Source organism: Myripristis murdjan, chromosome 14 (assembly GCF_902150065.1).
Source record: "Myripristis murdjan chromosome 14, fMyrMur1.1, whole genome shotgun sequence".
NCBI classification, from domain to species: Eukaryota; Metazoa; Chordata; class Actinopteri; order Holocentriformes; family Holocentridae; genus Myripristis; species Myripristis murdjan.
In genome coordinates, this window is record NC_043993.1 from 38334543 (window position 1) to 38355608 (window position 21066).

General features: G+C 43.0%; 1 protein-coding gene across 2 annotated transcripts in view; it reads right to left on the bottom strand.

Annotated features, from left to right (window-relative positions):
- Positions 1–258: 258 nt before the first annotated feature.
- The window catches only part of mcama (melanoma cell adhesion molecule a), a 65631-nt gene continuing 44823 nt past the window's right edge, over positions 259–21066 (bottom strand). Inside the window, exons 3-16 of one of the 2 annotated variants that reach the window (XM_030069180.1) lie at positions 20121–20349; positions 19490–19560; positions 18278–18365; positions 17096–17275; positions 16006–16133; positions 14288–14432; positions 13621–13736; positions 12194–12335; positions 10483–10613; positions 9000–9141; positions 7973–8008; positions 5656–5785; positions 3157–3271; positions 259–3039 (exon numbers count right to left, since the gene is read on the bottom strand). In XM_030069180.1, coding sequence (XP_029925040.1) covers positions 3019–3039; positions 3157–3271; positions 5656–5785; positions 7973–8008; positions 9000–9141; positions 10483–10613; positions 12194–12335; positions 13621–13736; positions 14288–14432; positions 16006–16133; positions 17096–17275; positions 18278–18365; positions 19490–19560; positions 20121–20349 — 1674 coding nt within the window. In that variant the 3' untranslated portion in view covers positions 259–3018. Of the gene's footprint in view, positions 3045–3156; positions 3272–5655; positions 5786–7972; positions 8009–8999; positions 9142–10482; positions 10614–12193; positions 12336–13620; positions 13737–14287; positions 14433–16005; positions 16134–17095; positions 17276–18277; positions 18366–19489; positions 19561–20120; positions 20350–21066 lie in introns of both variants that reach the window. The other variant, XM_030069181.1, reaches the window with a different exon arrangement.

Consider the following 21066-nt stretch of genomic DNA (forward strand, 5'->3'; position numbering starts at 1 on the left):
AATGACTTGACTCTCTGTGAGGTTTAAGTGTGAATCTCCTCTCAGATCCTGCTGTTTCCTGTCCCCTCATCACCATGACGACCCCACAGCTGCTCGGACACACACCGTGTCGAGCGCTGCCACCAGTCAGGATGACATGTTGAGTTTTATGGTTTCCCAAAACCAAGACAAATCTTATCTGCCAACGATTACATTACAGCACTACTCCCTACAATACTTTTGTGAAAATAACAACAGAAAACACTGTCGTACTTCAAATGAAGCATTTTATTCAGTATTATTATTTTTAACTTTTTTGCAAAAAATATAAAAATGCAAGCATCAAAGAATCACATGTACAGAACTAGTTTACACACATCTGAAAAAACAAAAGAACAAAACTGAACTGTGCAGGTCCAAACCTACAATACAGAGCTACAAACAAAACAATGCCAATCATCTTAAATTAAAAAGATGGGTGCACATTCATGGCTCAAGCCATAAATGTTTGATTTGCCAAACTTGTGAACTATCATGTATAAAACACTTTGATTTTTTTGGCTTTGTGCAGTCGAGCTGTTCCACATTAAAGCCACTCAGTCACTTTGGTTTCTCTGGTTTGTGGTCCCGTCTCTCATCTAAATGAATCTGAATGGTAGAGCGCGTTCCCAACTGAACACTGAGCAAAAAGAGGTTCCCCTGTTTGACTGATTGGCACACACTCTCAAAATTATGTTATGAATTTACAATCAACCATGAACAAACAACAGCAGTATGAATGGAGCTGACTTTCTTACACTCGACTGCTAACATCTATGGCTTTGCTACCATGTTTGCCGGTTTTATTAAAACACTTCCACAGTTCCAAGACAGAAAAAAAATATTCCCATGTTTTTGTACTTGCACTCCAGAAGCCGAAATTAGCAGTTTCTCCCCGTCAGCAGCTCATATTCAAACCTAATATAACCAAACATGAGCTGAATGCAGCATAACATCTACTGCGTAACATCTGGGCTAACTATGGCTGACCAGAATCACAGATCAAAGTCTCGCTGCACGCTGCTTGAAGACACAACTGAACATTTCCAGTCATTTAAATTCTGGACACAGTGCGGGGGAAAAGCTTCGAAAACATACCACTACTTTGTTAAATTGCAAGTCATTGGGCTATTGAACAAAAAAAATAAAAAATAAAAAGTTTCACATAACCTAAAGGGTAAGCAATCAGTGTACCATTTACACAAAATTGGCCTTTAAGACTCGTTAGCTCTAAGCCAGAACACAGAGAAATAAAACACAGAGCAAACCAGAGACAGAGAAATAAAATTCAGTGTATGGTGCATTCTCAAAAGAAACGTTTCAACAGGCACTGCAGATTCCTAACAGACAGCCTTTTCCCCCTCAGGAAGAGTCCAAGGCCACCACAAGAAGTTCTTCACACTAAACGTATTTACACAAAAGCACGAGAGGAGCTGCAGCCCGGTCAGTCTGGCATTTCCACCGAGCCCATCCTGAAAACGGCGTTAGCGCGAGAAAAACCAACGTACTTCTCGCTCTACATGAGCTAACACTGTGGATTAGGGGTGGGCCGATATACAGTGTCAGTATGGCGAATACAGTGCAGTGTGTTCCTATCATTTATGGCAGGAAAATGATTCAGATTAAACATCGGAAACATATATTGACAATCGGCGCCTTCGATCTAAAAATATTGGTGTCTGCCATCAAAAACCCGCAGATCGAGCATGGGCGCTGCTTTAATGCCTGACGTTTTGTACGATTTCAAAACATAACTCTTTGCAATATGTTTTTTTTTCCAAATATCAAATGCATGAAGGTAGAAGTTTTTTTCTCTACAATATAATTAACGAGTGAAAAAAGATAAAGACAAAGTCAAAAAATCAGCGTATCCCTTGTTTTTTAGGACCATGTGAGGCCATTTTGGGGTTTCCAGTGGAGGAGAATCTCATGTCTTATAGTGAGTACGAGGCTGCAGTCTGCTCTTTTTCCCCCATATTTTACCAACTTTGACCCTAACCTCCAGGGACTCCTACCTGGATTACCTATGGGAATGACCTATGAGTTATTTTGACGACCATCTTTAGTGTTTTTGCCGGTGAGTGTAACTGCCAACACCTTGCCTGTCTTGTTTCTTTATGTGCTCACATCCTGCAAAAACCACGTGAGCCCGGATTGTCTGCCAAAGCCCAACACCCGCCTCACTTATCGTCCAACGGCGGGCGGCGGTGGAAAGACAAAGTGCTTTACAGCCACACGACCGATGACTGTGGGTTGAAAACAGCGCTACTTCCTTGCATGAAGCAGAAGAACGAAACTTCAATCTTGTGATGTTTGAGCAATTCCCATATACACATGTATTTCCATCTAAGAAAAACTCAAACATAGGAGATCAGATGTAAGGAAGGGGGGAGTTTAGACCCAGCTGACTGTCCAACACGGCTTCAAGGTTTGTCTTTCTCTGCCTCCACCAGCAGGCCATGAGGAAAGCCTCAGGATTTCACTGCCCAACACCAACCGAGTGAAACCAGGGCAACCGTGAAATGTCATGAAAATCTGAGTGCCAAAATATCTTAAATAAAATATATATAATATATACACTTTTATAAAGTTTATGATGCAGATAAGACATGTTATCATACGCACACTCAAAAACAACAAACGGCTAAAGAGGATTCAGGGAAATAGTAGAAAAAACTGGACACAATGCAACGGAACGATTCCAACATCCTCCAAAAACTGTACATATACACACTTTGCTCTGTGTGTGTGTGTGTGTGTGTGTGTGTGTGTGTGTGTGTGTGTGTGTGTGTGTGTGTGTGTGTGTGTGTGTGTGTGACTGTGGGTTCATGTGTGAATTTGGCCAGATCTGAACACTGCTGAACAGAAAGCTGCATGGAGAGACGTCCGGGCTGAGGCGTCAGGCGGGTCGCCTCCATGGCTCCTCTGGGGTCTTCGGCTCCAACACACACCGACCGAGCGGCTGCCGTCCCGGACGAAGACGCCAGTGTGCGGCATGGCTCACTTCTGCAGGTCCATGTACTTTACTCGGTGAGGGAGGGGAGAGGAGATGACTGTCACAGCGGTGCCTGGCATGCAGCTCACGTCACTCATGCCCCTGGCTCTCTACAGCGCCGTGGGCTCTGGGCTCATAGTTACCTGGTCGCTCGGGCTCTTTTTGTCTCCGTTGACGCCCTTCAGGAGGACAGCTTCCTCCATCGGGTTGGTCTTCATCTCCACGACGATGTCATCTTTGGTGGTATTCTCTTTGGAGCTGCGGACAGAGAGGAGGTTCAGCTGGCAGACTTCAAGTTTGACAGAATCCAACCAACCAACCAACCAACCAACCAACTGTACCAGGATACTAAGGTCCAAGGTGGACCTTCATCAGATTATCCAGTACATGTATAGGTGTGCCTACACAAACGCACACACACACACATAAATGTGGGTAATCAGTCCTTTGGGTGGACCCAAAGTTAATTGTATTTCAACATTAAAAAAAGTGTATCATTATCAACATACACTACTCACAAAAAGTTAGGGATATTCGTCTTTCGGGTGAAATTTCAGGATGAACCTAAAATGCATTCTAACCTTTACAGGTGAACTTAATCTGACCTTCTGTAAACTTTTGAATGCACATGTCCAACTGTTCAATGTTTCAGTACTTTTTGCACAAGTTGCTGTTCTCTAACAAGGAGTTTAACGGCAAAATTCACATCAGGTGTTTGATGCTCCAGCTCATCGAGGTCGTATCATTAGGGAACGGCTGCTGGAGACTGGGGTACCTCAGATGGAGTGGCCTGCACTTTCTCAGACCTGAATCCCATAGAAAACCTATGGGATCAGCTGAGTCGTCGTGTAGAGGCTCGGAGCTCTGTACCCCAGAACCTCAATGTCCTGAGGGCCGCCCTTCAAGAAGAGTGGGATGCCACGCCTCAGCAGACAATAAGTCGACTTGTGAACAGCATGAGACGTCGTTGTCAAGCTGTAATTGATGCTCAAGGGCACATGACAAGTTATTGACACTGACATTTTTTGTTGTGGTATACCCACCACTGTTGTTGGCTTTTGTTTCAAGAAATTGTTTGAGATGAGGAAATCACCAGTGTATGCTTCTACTTAAATGCCCTACTTTCATGATATAATATCACTGTAGCGTGAACTTTTTACATTTTCCATAAATTTCACCCGAAAGCCAAATATCCCTAACTTTTTGAACTTTTTTATATTCTAAGACATAAAACTATAGACACAGTATTGCGTAATCCAATTCAACCAAACATTATTTGAGTATCTGGCCATATTTCAACGTTTGCAGTTCATGTGTAAATGTGCTAATCTAATCTAATCTAATCTAATCCAGTCCAGCTGTGGTGCCATACAGTTTCCTCTCCTGCTGCCTATAACGCTCAGCTTGTCTTGTTGTCACGGTAACAGAGGTGTTCATTCACTTCTGTGTTTGGCATTGAGCTCATAGTTAGAGCTGCACTTGACTAACAGCTGTTTCCACTATTCTGTCCCTCCTCATGTATATAAAAAGTCAACAAAGCTGAACATCACTGTTTAGAAAAAGCGTGTCTGTATTACGCCTCGTCTCTTGTCTCTGAGTGGAAACCGATTTTCTGCTGATATGTGTTAAGGTGGACCGCACATCACAGCGTCTCCACATGAAGATATACTGCCACTGAACAGGTTTTCACTCCGAGAGCGGAAACCTGTGTGTTTACAGATATGAGATACAGCTAGCATACTGCTGTACCACGAACCCTGTTCTGCATAAAATGAGCTCATTTCAGACTTTTGCAGATGTTTCTTCTAAGGGCTCACAGATGCCATGTTCAAATTTCATTACCAGTGTTACACCACTGCTGCTACTTCATTATGACAGAACTGGACGCAGAGTTTCAATAAATTAATCTGAAATCATCTAGGAGCTATCTGTCAAGAGGAGCAGTGTTCACATTGTATTATAGTTTTTGTGTTGTGTTGCTCCACAGCAGCTTCAGCATGGAGCTTCAGCATGAAGCTTCAGCATGGAGCCTCAGCATGGAGCTTCAGCATGGAGCTTCAGCCTGGAGCTTCAGCCTGGAGCTTCAGCCTGGAGCCTCAGCCTGGAGCTTCAGCCTAAAGCCTCAGCCTGGAGCTTCAGCCTGGAGCCTCAGCCTGGAGCTTCAGCCTGGAGCCTCAGCCTGGAGCTTCAGCCTGGAGCCTCAGCCTGGAGCCTCAGCCTGGAGCCTCAGCCTGGAGCTTCAGCCTGGAGCTTCAGCATGAAGCTTCAGCATGGAGCCTCAGCATGGAGCTTCAGCATAGAGCTTCAGCCTGGAGCTTCAGCCTGGACCCTCAGCCTGGAGCTTCAGCCTGGAGCTTCAGCACAGAGCCTCAACCTGGAGCTTCAACATGGAGCTTCAGCACGGAGCTTCAGCATGGAGCTTCAGCATGGAGCTTCAGCCTGGAGCTTCAGCCTGGAGCCTCAGCCTGGAGCTTCAGCATGGAGCTTCAGCATGGAGCTTCAGCATGGAGCTTCAGCCTGGAGCCTCAGCATGGAGCTACAGCATGGAGCTACAGCATGGAGCCTCAGCATGGAGCCTCAGTATGGAGCTTCAGCATGGAGCTTCAGCATGGAGCCTCAGCACGTGGCAGGTCAGCACTCACATCTCCTGCTTCCCTGAACGTCCACATGGGATCTTGCCCTTCTTGTGGAGGAAGTAGAGAATGCTGCCCAGGATGGCCAGCAGCAGGATGCACAGTATAATGACCACAATGATCACTCCGTTGCCCTCAGCTGTGCTCACACACACACACACACACACACACACACACACGCACACACAAAGAGAGAGAGAACAGTTTCATGTTTAAAGTACTGTTACTGTCATCACTCCACAGGCTGACGTTCAGCTCAGTGCTGCAAACATCTGACCTGTCCAGTCTGTTGAGCCGTGTTCCACCTTCATCACCTTCATCACCTTCATCACCTCAGCCCTAAGCCTGTCTGCCACTAACATGCAAGGTCAGGACTAGGGATGCTAACCGTTGGCCGTTTGACCGCTTGTTGACCGTTTGACCTTTAACCGAATAATCTTGTCGGTTAATTTTAAGGCTGAACATGTCGTCGCCGACACAAATGCGCACGTCATGTTGTAAATACCGTAACTTCCGTAAAGTTTGCTCTATTGAAAAAATTCCAGCTGTTCCTGAAATCAAAGAAGTTGCTCTTGAGCCCACATGCAGTTTAATACTGTAACCATGGCGACGGGACGCTGTGCCGGGCTTGGATTACGTCATCACGCTCAGAGCTCAGCTCGTAGAGACAGAGCGGAGAAGCGAGCCGAGCTCATGGTGATCATGGAGAGTTTTGAACAAAGTTTGTCCTGCAAGTCTGCGAGAGTCAAAACCACCAAGCAGACTCATCGAGGAGTCTGGAGACACGAGGAGAGAGAGATTTCTTCTACACCACGGTAAGCAACATGCGGAAATTACATAATGTTTGTAGGATATCATGTCGGCTATATACAATATTTGACTTTGGGATGAATGGTGTTCCACATTATCTTATGTCTGAATTGGTTTTGGACGGACATGGTCGCATTCTTGACCGTCTGTAAACTTTACAGACGGTCAAATAATATTCTCGGTTAACCGAAATAAACCGATTAATGAGGCCTGGTGGTCGACCAAGAAAATTTTCCATTTTCGCCGTCCCTAGTCAGGACACTGGGCACCTTCCTCCTGCCTCCGCCATGAGACACGCGACCCAACGCCCCCTGAGCCGGCGTGTCCACACTGACCCGTCCCCCTGCACATGCCCTGTCTGGTTTTCATCTGCCTCCTGTGTCCTGACTGACCTGCTTTTGATAAGTTCATCAAAGCGACATGGACGTCTAGTAACACATTTGCCTATACTTTTAAAAAAAATTCCTCAAAAGGCTAATTCACCTTGAAAACTGGATCTCTCCGGCCGCCAGCTATGGTATTTTCATCATTTCACTGAATTTACATTGTATGGAATAAGTCTGCAGGCAGTGTTACTCGCTGCACAAATTCCTGCACATCAACTTTTGAACGACGTCCAACCTGTGAGTTTGTGAAAGACGTTGGTGGAATTATGGAAATAATACATAACATATGCTTTTGGCTCAAGTACCAATGCTTGCAATTTTAGCAGTCAAACCTGGACTCTGTATCTGTTTGGGGAAGCAGCAGAGCGTTTGTTTGCTGGTAACAGTACCCCAAACTGTACATGTTCTCACTGTGGCCTCCCTCATTTTCCAGCCGTCAGGACGTGTATTTATGTCTCCATTTTATTCCACACAAGCTAGTTAATGTTTTAATGGTATGAAGTGACTGTTTCCCCACCGAATAGCTGAGACATGAAGTCAAGTAAGATAAATTCCCTTTGTCCCTCCATAATAATGCTGCTCTCCACAAACAATTGTCTTTGTATATAAAAATACACCGTAAAACGCGAACCCCTGTCTGGGAGAGCCATTAAAACACACAGACACAGCGCCTGACTTCACATTAACTTTTGCTTGTTTTTAGTGTTTCATAACATAAAAAAAAAAAAAAAACTAGGGCAAACAAATAGTGTGTTTACCAGTAGAGAACATTTGGTGAGCATCTTTAAATATCACTGTTAACTGCTGTCTTGGCTGCTTTTGCTTGTGTTTTGATTTCCACTCCCCAACAAACAGAATATTTAATGTACCCAAAGGCTATCGAGAACAGCAGCCAGCGAGCCACAGACAGTGCGGCTGCATACAGTGTTTATATGAAAATCATGAATAATTTAAAGCGCCGTGTCCTTCAACCCTTCACTGTCAGACACACAAACTTCATTAAAAGAGACGACACGTGAGACAGAGAGGGAAATCAAAGTGTTTTTGCAACTGGAACTGATTGAAATGAAAGAGGGGAAGAGGTTGCTTTAGTAAAGAGAGAGAGCGACGTTGGAGGGCAACGGTCTTACCAGGAGAGAAGGGAGCTGTTGAAGTGACCATGGGAACTGTGAACAAGTAGAAGAACACTTAGTAGAGTGCTTCCATGTCCCAAATACACTGCACACACACATTCATTTGATCTCCATTGCTTCAGAAACCCTTCACATTCTCATATTCCTCAGTAGCTGTGAGGGGAGCAGCGCTTACTCACTACCATCTGTCTGCAGGGGATTTATTTTTATTTTTTTTTATTTTTTTAGCGTATATGTTCTCATATTTGTAGCTCTTTGATGCAGCTTCCAGCCTTGCAACTCAAATTTCACTGCAAAAACGCAAAATCTTACCAAGATTATTTGTCTTATTTCAAGTCAAAAATGTCTTATTCCTAGTCAAAATATCTCATTACACTTAAAATAAGACATGATCACCTCAGAAGTCACTTGTTTTTAGACAACTGTCTCTTGTTTCAAGTGAAAATTTGCTTGTTTCATTGGCAAAATTTGTTGCTTGTTTCTAGCGAATTTTCCCTTATTTCAAGTGAATTTTCACTTTTTCCACTGGCACATTTTGCCAATGAAACAAGCAAATTTTCACTTGTTTCAAGTGAATTTTCACTTGAAACAAGTGAAAATTGTCTAAAAACAAGTTATTTCTGAGGTGATCATGTCTTATTTTAAGTGTAATGAGATATTTTGACTAGAAATAAGACATTTTTGACTTGAAATAAGACAAATAATCTTGGTAAGATTTTGAGTTTTTGCAGTGTTCAGAGGATTTACTGTCAAAAGGCTCATGTGAAACTGAACTCATACATTTGTGAAGCTAAAAACTGTGTTTATTATCAGAGATTTGGGGAGGTTGGGTTTGGTCAAGGGTGTCCTGAATATGCCAGCTGTGCACTGCAGTGTATTCGAGTCACGTACAGTAGGGGATTCTGAATAACAGGATATCTCAACCTCTATTTAGTGACAAAGACAAGATCAAAAATTGGCTGTTAGTAACTTCCAAACCCAGATCTATACTCCACTGCAGACGGGTTGAGAGAGAGGCTCTTACTGGCTTTGATGCTGAAAGCCTTGATCTCGGTGCCCATGTCATTGGACGCGTTGCACAGAGCGCTGATGTCTGAGGTTACTTTGACCGACACCACGCTGTGTGCCGTGTGCTCGTTCGCCTTGCTCACCACCTCGTGCCAGCCCTGGAAAGACACACACACACACACACACACACACACACACACACACACACACTTTGTCAGTATGAATGCAATCTACATTTTCACATAACAGATAAAGCCAGGGCTGTGCCCGACTCTTAATATTCTCATATTAACCAGAACCAGGAAGAGAGAGCATGTTAGTCCAGTCTGAGCTGCCCTACACCGGCTCCCTGTAACATTTACACTGCAAAAACGCAAAATCTTGCCAAGATTATTTGTCTTATTTCAAGTCAAAAATGTCTTATTTCTAGTCAAAATATCTCATTACACTTAAAATAAGACATGATCACCTCAGAAGAAACTTGTTTTTGGACAATCAAAGCGACAATCAAGCAAATTTTCACTTGAAACTAGTGAAAATTCACTTGAAATAAGTGAAAATTAGCTAGAAACAAGAGACAAATTTTGCCAATGAAACAAGCAAATTTTCACTTGAAACAAGAGACAACTGTCTAAAAACAATTTACTTCTGAGGTGATCATGTCTTATTTTAAGTGTAATGAGATATTTTGACTTGAAATAAGACATTTTTGACTTGAAATAAGACAAATAATCTTGGTAAGATTTTGAGTTTTTGCAGTGTAGAGTTGACTTTAAGGTTCTCCTACTTGTATATAAAGCACTTCATGGGCTGGGACCGAGCTACATTGCCAACTCCTTTATTGGCTGTGCACCCCAAAGAACACTGTGATCGTCTGCTGCTTATTGGTTCCCAACAACAGTCGAAAGAAAATTGGGGATGCCGCCTTTATTACTTACGCCCCTAAGCTTTGGAACACACTACCTTTAGACATCAGGGAAGCCAGCTCACTAGACATCTTTAAAAGAAGATTAAAGACCCACCTTTTCACTTTAGCCTTTAATTTTATTCCACACTGTTGTCTTTTATTGTTTTATTTGCATCTTCTGTTTTATTTCAAAGTTCTCGTCTTTAGCCTTTTCCTTTTTTAATTCCACCCTGTGCTGTTTTTAATGTTTTATTTAATGTGTTTCAAATGTTCTTCTTTCTATTGTGAAGCGCTTTGAGCTGCAATTCTTGTATGAAAGCTGCTATACAAATAAAGTTTTATTATTATTATTATTATTATTATTCATATCCAGAGTCGGCCAGAGTCAGCATGACAGCATGACAAATCGAGCCTTGCATCCATTTTTAAACTTGCAGTACGGAGTGCAGACTCAGGTCTGAGTGGTCATGGTAGAGTACAGGTACATGGAGTACAGGTACATGGAGTACAGGTACATGGAGTACATGGTGCGCAGCCTGTACAGACTAATCCTCCCAGCGGCTCGGAGCGTGAGGGGCGTGGCTGGTGGTACCTGGCTGCCGACGATGCTCCAGGAGATGCTGGGCAGCGGGTGGCCGTGGGCTTCACAGCTCAGGTTGACCAGCCTGCCGGTGGCCTCCTCCAGCTCCACCTCCCGGTCCATATCGTGCATATGGGGCGCACCTGGAGCACACACACACTCACAGCTCAGGGCAGAAAAAAGGGAATCTGCACGTCTTGTGATCAGACAAAATCACAAAAAAAAAAAAAAACTTTAACTTTCTTTGCTACTGACATGCCTGCCTGACACCGGATTGAAGTCACGTTTAACAACCCAAATAAACCCAGCCCAACCTAAATACAACACGGCAAACAAAAATTCAGAGATTATATTTGGGTTCAGTCACGTTGGTGTCATTTTAGTGAAAAATGATGGACCTGCTGTCTGTTCTGGGCAACTCCCTGTGTTGTGCTGGAGTTTAGTCCAGTCATTTTATGACTCAAGGTCAAACAAATTGCAACAGAAACAAACTCAACTGATTTTGTATCCTCAGTCTGTCCTGAGTGAGAGAAAAAAAGCTCCGAAGAATCCCACTGGGGGAAAGTTTCAAAAAAGACCAAAATACAGCCCATTCAAACGCCTATTAACTTTTTTTTTCATGTGAAAAGGGTAAAAATTTTAACCTTTAGGTATCAACATGAAAATTGCTGAGTTGATTACTTACCTTAAGACAAATAAAAAATGTATTGCAAGTTTGTTGAAATTGTTTATTGACATGAGCAAATGGTGCATATTTGAATTCTGTACACACTAATTTGCATAAATGCTACAACAGATATAAACTTTGGGTATAGCCAGGTGAAAATCTCATAATCAATCCTGTTGACATGTAACAGTCAAATACTAAACATTAAGATCTGAATGGAACCCATTTAGGCTGCCAATGAACATTAAGGAAGAAGGAACTTCAAACCAGTCTTTAGTGATTATCATTGCAGCATGTCATAACTGCTCCACTAAGGTGGTAGCAATCTTGAAAAATGGCAGCCATTTTGAAATTTCTAAGTGATTACTTGTCAAGTGACCCATGGAGACAACTCGTCCCCATTTTCATGCTAGTATCATAAGAGGGCCACTTTATATGCCCTCTGTAGTAAAGCTGTGGAGTTTATGCAAATGTATGCAAATTAGCTCATGTTACTAAACAATTTAAAAAAACTTGCAATACATTTTTTATTTGTCTTAAGGTAAGTAATCAACTCAGCAATTTTCATGGTGATACCTAAAGGTTAAAATTTTTACCCTATTCACATGAGGAAAAAAGTGAATAGGCGTTTGAATGGGCTGTATTTTGGTCTTTTTTGAAACTTTCCCCCAGTGGGATTCTTCAGGGCTTTTCTTCCCTCACTCAGGACAAACTGAGGATACAAAATCAGTTGAGTTTGCTTCTCTTGCAATTTGTTTGACGTTGACCCCTTATTTGGCTTAAAATGACTGGACTAGTTTACGTGACAGCGCTGAAGGTGACATGCAGGATATTTCAGGCGGTAAATGTCACCTCGCGATGGAGGACGAGCAAAATCTGGGGCTCGGGTCGGGTTCAGACACAAATAAAAGAACGCCTGTCGGGTTCAGGTCGGGCTCGGTCGCTGTGCTCCTGTCTTGTGTCGGGTTCAGACACTCAAAGCCAATAAGATGGGATTTATTATTTATTTTTCCAGAAAGGAGAGTGTTATTTAAAGCGTCTGCTGGCGTGACCGACCTTGGACGATGATGTGAACGAAGCCGCTGGTGTGCAGGGCCGGCAGGGAGGGGACGGTCACCTCACACACATACTCCCCTGTGGTTTCGTAGGTGGCGTCCTGCAGGAGCAGCGTGTTTCCCGTGCCCACCTGCTTCCCATCCTGCACTCACACACAAACACACACACACACACCAAGGTGCAACACGCATGTAGACACAGAACCAGGGAATGCAAACAAAAGCCATAAAGGCATGTGGGACTGGTCAGAGATCTGTGGTAAGGCTCATTCCTGCTCCCTTTACGGATGAAAATGAATATGTCTGTTTCAAATGAAGATTATTTGTCTTATTTCAAGTCAAAAATGTCTTATTACTAGTCAAAATATCTCATTACACTTAAAATAAGACATGATCACCTCAGAAGTAAATTGTTTTTAGACAATTGTCTCTTGTTTCAAGTGAAAATTTGCTTGAAACAAGTTAAAATTTGTTTGTTTCATTGGCAAAATTTGTTTCTTGTTTCTAGCAAATTTTCACTTATTTCAAGTGAATTTTCACTTTTTCCACTGGCAAATTTTGCCAATGAAACAAGCAAATTTTCACTTGTTTCAAGTGAATTTTCACTTGAAACAAGTGAAAATTGTCCAAAAACAAGTGACTTCTGAGGTGATCATGTCTTATTTTAAGTGTAATGAGATATTTTGACTAGGAATAAGACATTTTTGACTTAAAATAAGACAAATAATCTTGGTAAGATTTTGCGTTTTTGCAGTGCGTTGGCATGGGTGTTACATACAATATACAATATACACACAATATATTGCACCGTCACTGTTTATATTTGAATAACCTCGTCCTCGTGGTGATTTATTTTTATTTTCTAAACAGATGACAGACGACTGGCTGATTGTAACAGCTAAACATGACACTTCTATGTATTTTAAAGCAGCAAACTGTTTATAGTTAAATTATTTATAAATGAATAATCTACAAATCTGCATCTCTCTCTCTCTCTCTCCCTCTTTTGCTGCAAATCCTGTACATGTACTAGAATCTTTCACAGATTGCCTTTTCACTCTTTTTCCACTTTCAGTTGCATAATTTAACATTTTAATTAATCCAATTTAACTGTCTGAAGGCCAATACTAATGGCTTTGTACTGAAGCTACAGGCCTTACTTTGTTCTGATACGTTGTATTTTATATTTAAATTTGCCTGTTTCTTACACCAAACAGACAAAAAAATCAATTTACAAAAGAAAACCAAAGTGAGTATTCTAACTGTAACCCTCACCTTGTGAAAGAGTGTGGGAGACTGAAGCTCTTCACTAATTCATGAACGGGCTGATACAGGCTGACTTGGTCCTGATTGGATTTTGTTCTCCTTTACTGTTTCCTGTCTCTACTTACAGCTGCAGCGGCCACAGGCCTCACGTCAGAAACCCACCTTGTACCAGACCGTGGAGGTTTTCAGCGAGGACAGGGCGTTGCAGGTCGCTGTCAGACTCTCTCCTTTAAACATGACCTCCGAGTCTTTGGGCACGACCACGGCGGGGTCCAGGTCTGAGCACAGCGAGGCACAAGGTCACACACCGCTCACAAGGTCACACACTGCTCACAAACACAGCGATACACGCCTCTAGAGAAGGTCATGCACTGCAAAAACTCAAAATCTTACCAAGATTATTTGTCTTATTTCAAGTCAAAATGTCTTATTTCTAGTCAAAATATCTCATTACACTTAAAATAAGACATGATCACCTCAGAAGTAACTTGTTTTTAGACAATTTTCACTTATTTCAAGTGAAAATTCACTTGAAACAAGTGAAAATTAGCTAGAAACAAGAAACAAATTTTGCCAATGAAGAGACAATTGTCTAAAAACAAGTGACTTCTGAGCTGATCATGTCTTATTTTAAGTGTAATGAGATATTTTGACTAGAAATAAGACATTTTTGACTTGAAATAAGACAAATAATCTTGGTAAGATTTTGTGTTTTTGCAGTGTCGATGGGAAACTCTGATCAAATAAAATAAAGTAGCAGAGAGCTCATCTCCCCCCTCCTGGACGCCACGCTGCCCCGCCCGCTGACCGCCGCCCAGCAGGGACTCACAGTGCACGGTGAGCTGCACGTCCCCCGTGACCTCGGCGAGGGGCTCCACATCCAGGGGGCGACACCGATACACGCCGCTGTCTTTCCGCGACACCGCCGACAGCATCAGCACGTTGCCTCGGCTCTCCAGGTCCACAGCCGGATCCTGGCAGAAAAAAAAACAAAACACTGATTTGCTGATATCATGTCAACATAACGCAGGGGCGGATCTAGACAAGTATTCATGGGGTGGCAAGAGGGTGGCATGGAGACTTTAAGGGGTGGCAGAAATACATATGCTGATTTAATACCAAACCATCCCATATATCAGTATTTGCTTGGAAAACCCCCAAATGAGGATATTTTAACTGAAAAACATGAGTAAAGCATTGAATAGAAAACCAAAAGGTGGCATTAGAAATATTTATTTATTTATTTATTTATTTATTTATCAACCCCTTAAATAGTGGGAGTGTCATCTTTTGCTGCATTTACTTGCACTCGGACATTTGAGTCTCGTAACAGCGAGTTTCCGAACAGCCACAATTAAAAAATACATAAATAAATTGTCTGAAATTGGGGTGGCAACGAGGGTGGAAAACAAGTTACTTCTGAGGTGATCATGTCTTATTTTAAGTGTAATGAGATATTTTGACTAGAAATAAGACATTTTTGACTTGAAATAAGACAAATACTCTTGGTAAGATTTTGAGGTTTTGCAGTGTAGAAACCACATCCTGACATTAATCTTTAAGCGATGCAGACAAACAAACAAAGGCACGTTGTGTCAGAGTGAAGCAAATAATTATTTCTTCTTCCTGCTCATGTGCTTTATGTTGTAATTATATTTGATTCTGACGGAGAAATAAAACAACAGGCACATCAGTGTCCCTCTGTCACTTCACACAGTCAGGGTGCTGAATAATTAGGGGGCAAAAGCTGGAGCCAGACACCACACACACAATGCATGTGTGTGTGTGTGTGTGTGTGTGGGAATGCGTCCAGCCCATGAGGCCTGTCAGTTGGATGTCAGAGGCCCCGACACAGCTCAGCCTGGATCTGCAGGGTCACAGATCCTGACAGAGACCTCATGCACCGCCTCCTCCATGGGGTCCTGTGAGCTCCGCTTATCAAACGCATTCCCACCATGTCGGCCTCTGGGAGCTTTAGGGCCCGGGTCCGCACACAAACCACACTCAGTACACAGGGGATGCTGCAGTTTATACCATTTAGGTCCAGACTCATACAATTTGTGGTAAAGAGTTTGAAGGAATTTAATGAAAACAAGCTAACTGTTAAATATATAATGAATAATGTGACTCAGCAGACCCGGTGAGGAAGTCGAGTCCCTGTCCTGGTTGTCATCCAGGGAGAGGAAGTCAAGTGAGTTATGGAGTTATGGAGTGTGTTTTTTTTTTGCAGACAATTATGATTTCACAGTGAATGTGACCTCTGACCTTTTGGATTTAAAATGTCATGACTTCATCATTTTATCCTATTTGACCTTTGTGTGAAACTGTCATAATTAGTGGGAGAGTTGCTGCGTTATGGCCAGAGATGTGCTCTGTGAGGTCGCGGTGACCTTTACTTCTGACCGCCAAAACCTCATCAGCCCCTCCTTCAGTCCGTGTGGACGCTCGTGCCGAATCTGAAGGAAGTCCTCCGCGCCGCTCCTGAGAAACCACGTCCACGAGTCCGCACGGACAACCGGGAAAAACACAGAGCCTCTGCATTCTTACTTGTTCTCTGCTGAAAACGAAGGGTGGCGGGGGGTTGCCGTCGCCCTGGCAACGCAGCTCCACAGTGTCCCCCTCTTTGACCAAACCCTGAGGCGACTCCTTCCACAGCTCCACCATGGTGGTGGGATCTGAACACACACACACACACACACACACACACACACACAGTGAGCGCTGACAGCAGAGGCTGGGTTTTGGCTCTGGTTTGTCACAGTGTTTGTTCTTAAACGGGTTTAAACAGCGACAGACCAACTGAGAAATCATTGTGCCTTTTGAGAGAAATGCTAATGGCTGCTCACAGCTTGAAGTCAAACAGCATCAGTGACATTTGCATGGTGTTACAGTTATTTTATAAATGGCACTGCAGCAAGTATTGTTGGTTTACAGGCTCAGGAGACGGGCACAGACGGCGTAGCCTGATACACATGACCTATCAACCTGTGCTTCTCCCTCTACCTCCATTCACTAACACTGCAAAAACTCAAAATCTTACCAAGATTATTTGTCTTATTTCAAGTCAAAATATCTCATTACACTTAAAATAAGACATGATCACCTCAGAAGTCACTTGTTTTTAGACAATTGTCTCTTGTTTCAAGTGAAAATTTGCTTGTTTCATTGGCAAAATTTGTTTCTTGTTTCTAGCTAATTTTCACTTATTTCGAGTGAATTTTCACTTTTTCCACTGGCAAATTTTGCCAATGAAACAAGCAAATTTTCACTTGTTTCAAGCAAATTTTCACTTGTTTCAAGTGAATTTTCACTTGTTTCAAGTGAATTTTCACTTGAAACAAGTGAAAATTGTCTAAAAACAAGTTACTTCTGAAGTGATCATGTCTTATTTTAAGTGTAATGAGATATTTTGACTAGAAATAAGACATTTTTGACTTGAAATAAGACAAACAATCTAGGTAAGATTTTGCGTTCTTGCAGTGAATACAATCCATTCTTGCCAAAACAGCAGATGCAGTTCATTTTTGGTTTGTAACTTTTCTATCAATAAATAAACTTAAACATGTGAGCATTTCTAAGTTGTGAGATGACGTGCTGCTGGGTTAGGGTTAGGGTTAGCAGCTCCAGGTGAACTTACAGTAAATGGTGAGGTTGACGGCCTTGGACTCGGCTGTCCTGACGGCTCCGGGGACGGAGAAGCTGACCTCGCAGACGAACTGAGCGTCCTTGTCCTCCTTCAGCACCTTGTACTCCAGCGTGCTCTGGACGGAGTAGAAGCCGTTGGACTCGCGGGTCACCAGGGTCAACACGTTCACATCTGGGGAATTTAAGAACATAGAAATGTAATACTGGTGTGACATTTAAAGCTGTGCAAAGCATTTTTTTGCACAGTGGAGGCCCCACATGGCAGTGCCAAGACTTCATTACCCAGAAATCCTGTCACATGGTGTCAATAAAGTGGGCAAAGCATGCTCAAGTTTGCCAAACTGACTGGTCTGTGATGTTTTTAGAGGCAAGAGAGGCAAAAGATGCTGCGCTCTGTTTTAACCCTCTGAGCTCCTGCTCTCTGCTGCTGGACTAAAGGCTGGTTCCTCCAGGCTCCAGGCTCTAAAGGCTCGTCCTGAGTCTCCTCATGAATCCTGGCTGTGTTTTGGGTGTAACCTGCAGTGAACCAATCAGAGGCCGTCTCCCGTCCCCTTTAACAGCCAGGTGTGTCTCACCTTGGTGGGCTGCTGTTCTAATGGAGGATTCTCCAGGTAAGAAGGAAGGAGACGGAGTGAAAGCTCCCGAGCAGATCAGGACTCCATCTGAGCTCCCTGTCTGTTCAGGGCACGCTGCTGGATTTAATCTGCGATTACTTCCTGAGCATCAGTGACAATTTGGTTTGCTTTGAATATTCAAATGAGACTCGATCCTCACATTTTTCACTTCAGTCAGTGGGAAGTCAGGAAACTGGACTCCTGACACAACAAGCCCATACGCTGGCTTCTTTATTTTTTTCATTTCTGAGCACAGCAGGGATGAGATGGAGAAACCAGGCCACAGAGCAGGAACACAAAAGGTTTTATATCCAACCTCAGTACAAAATATGTCATTACTGTTTGCATGAGTCACAGTGGCTGAGCTTTGGCATCAATGATTTTAACATTCATGCCGATTGAATCCCGATTCAAAACCATCCTGCAAAAAAACTGAGATTTGAAATGACATCGCAACAAAGTATTTACTTAATAACCAACAAGATGCTGAAACTACCTTCCAGAGTGTTTTATCAGAGTGTTGCTCAGGTATGCTCAGGTATGTGCACAGCTGTACTCACGTCCTTGTGCCGGCAGCAGCGGCGTGCTGTTCCTGTACCAGGTGATGTTGGGCTTCGGGAAGCCGTTCCGGGCCTCGCAGGATGCAACCTGGGAGAAGATCCACAAGGACACCTTTACCATCAAACAGCTGCCGCAGCCAACGGGGTTGCATACTACTGCTCATTCATTGGTAGCTGAATTGTTAGGGCTATTTGATAAGCAATTTACATTTTTAAAATAATAATAATAATTTAACATGTTGTTAAATTAAAAAAAAGCCAACATGATGCAGGTCAAAGACTAAAAAAAGACTACTGACTAAAACTAGACTAAAATACTTTGTAATTTAGTCGACTGAAACTAGACTAAAATACTTTACAAGACTTTTCATCGACTAAAATGTGACTAAACAAAAAAGAATTCAAGTTGACTAAATATGACTAAAACTAATAAGGGCATTTGACACAAGACTCAGACTAAAATTAAATTGAAAAATAACCGACGAAATTAACACTGTTATAAGCTATTTAATTTTATTTATATTTTCCATTGCAATTCATTCACTTTAAATAAAAAGAAATCTTAAGTGGAAGTTCATCTGTCAATTAATTGAAATGTTTAAAATATTATGAATATCTTTTATTAAAAAAAAAAAACATATTGAAAGCTAAGGGCTCATTAACAAGGGTGGCCTATTCATGAGCATACAGCAGCAGTTACATATGTTAGGGGAACAGGGCAACATTAATATACCATGTAAAGTGGTATCTGCTAGAAATCGGTAAACCGGTATCGGTGAGTCGGCCCTCCAGGTGGGGGCGCCGCCACGCCGGGCGGTGTCCCACATTGTCCCTCAGAATCATACCCCTTGTCCCCCATTGGGCTTATTAGCAGGTGGTCACCCTATTCATAAATGAAATTAAATATATAAATAAAAACTACTCTTTTGGAAACTTTCTTTGACAGTATGAAAACAGTTCACCGAAATAATCCCTGCAGCTGCTCAGTCTGTCTGCCGGCTGATTTAAATGTTTTGTGGGAGTTTCCGGTGGCGGTGAGTCGCACCTTAACCCCGAATTTTGCATAAACCAGCCTAGACCTCAACTTGATGCAAATGAGGCGACGCCAACATGACGGCCGTCTCTCAAAATGCAATGCAGCGCTACCAGAATGCATCGCACAGCGGCCTGCATACACAATGAATGGGAAACGCCACCTGGACATGGACCCACCTTGGACGGCAGCTCGTTGGTCACAGAAATCCCAGTCAGGACGCCTTCGATCACTGGAGCCTCTGGAGGAGCTGGAGGAGCAGGAAAACCCATTCAGTCCACGATAACAACCTTTTTCTGTTTCAAGTTAAAAGTTCTTGTTTTTCTATTTGAATTCAACAGTTCATATCAGCCTGTCAGTCCATATTTATTCATAAGTTCAGACCGCTGCACGTTAAAGGAAAAATAAAGACGTCTGTCGCAAGAATTGGGTGGGACGATATCGTGATATTAAATTTGGGATTTTGGCGTACTGTTTTGAACAACTTTCTGTTTTCATGGCAAGTGAAGGTGATTGGTGACGGGGCCCTGTGTGCAGCTGGAAACCACTGCACAGTGCATGAACAGGCTGAATAAATCCTCCTATCCTAACCCTATTTTTTAAAAAAAGCCATTAAAGAGAAAGATCAACACTGTGTTACTACAGGGTTGTTCTTAATGCTCCTGATAGGCTATGTGGGGCAGATGTCAGGGAAGCAGGCTTGCCAGTTTGAATCCTGGACTGGCAGGAAAACGTGGGTGTTGCTGAAAAACACTGAGAAGCAACACCCCGGCTGAAGAAAGGTTAAAACCCAAAGGTGAGCCTCTTTACCAAACACTCTGAGGTGCGTCTTGCCCTCGGCGTTGCCGGCAGCGAGCCCGTTGACCTGGCAGAAGAACTCCCTCTCGTCAGAAAGCCGGACGTCCTGGATGGCGAGCAGACTCGCCTGCTGGTCTGAGGTCACGGCGATGCGCCCGCTGTAGGGCGTGTTGTCATCCACCATCTGCTGGCTGTCATCGCCGTAGAAAATCCGCATCCGTGAGCTGTTACCTACGGCTCTCTGGAGGGGGACACGGAGATGATACGCTTAAAGTACGTTCACCATTTGTCTGATCATTAGTACTTTGGGGTTAAACCTGTTTATCTGTTTGCTAGTATATCGATACGGTGCAGTGATCAAAACCATCAAGAAATCCATCAAGAAATCAAAGACTGATTCCATCCAATGTCAGTGTCCATCATCCCTCGCCTAACACACTTTTTTTTTTTTTTGTGTCCGACCCCGACCCGAGCCTCAGATTCAGCTCGTCCTCCATCACGGGGTTACATTTACCGCCTGAAACCGCCTGTGTGCTGCCTTCAGCGGCGTCACGGCTCCAGACTGAATGAAGCAGCTACAGGACGGAAGGCAAAACCGTTTAGAGACGAGATCCAAAGCTGGGAAAATGTTTTCAGGGAAGAACAGCAACGCATTTGTTTTGGTTTCACTTTCGACGTCCTTCCAGCTCCACAGTTTCCAAAGTGGCACGACTACGCTCACCGTACCACATTTTGGTTCCACTGGGGCTGCAAGATATCTGAAAAAACTGACACTGAAATATGTTTTTTTATCTGAAAAAATAATAATAATACAGGGAATTTCATAATTAAATCAAAGTTTTCATCAATTGGGTCCGTTAAAAGAAAGTTTAAAAAAATCGTACCTCTACCAGACGTGGCTCGGCCCTCTGCACCACCACCCCCACCCCCATAATTCTGTTATATCTTCTAACCCTAA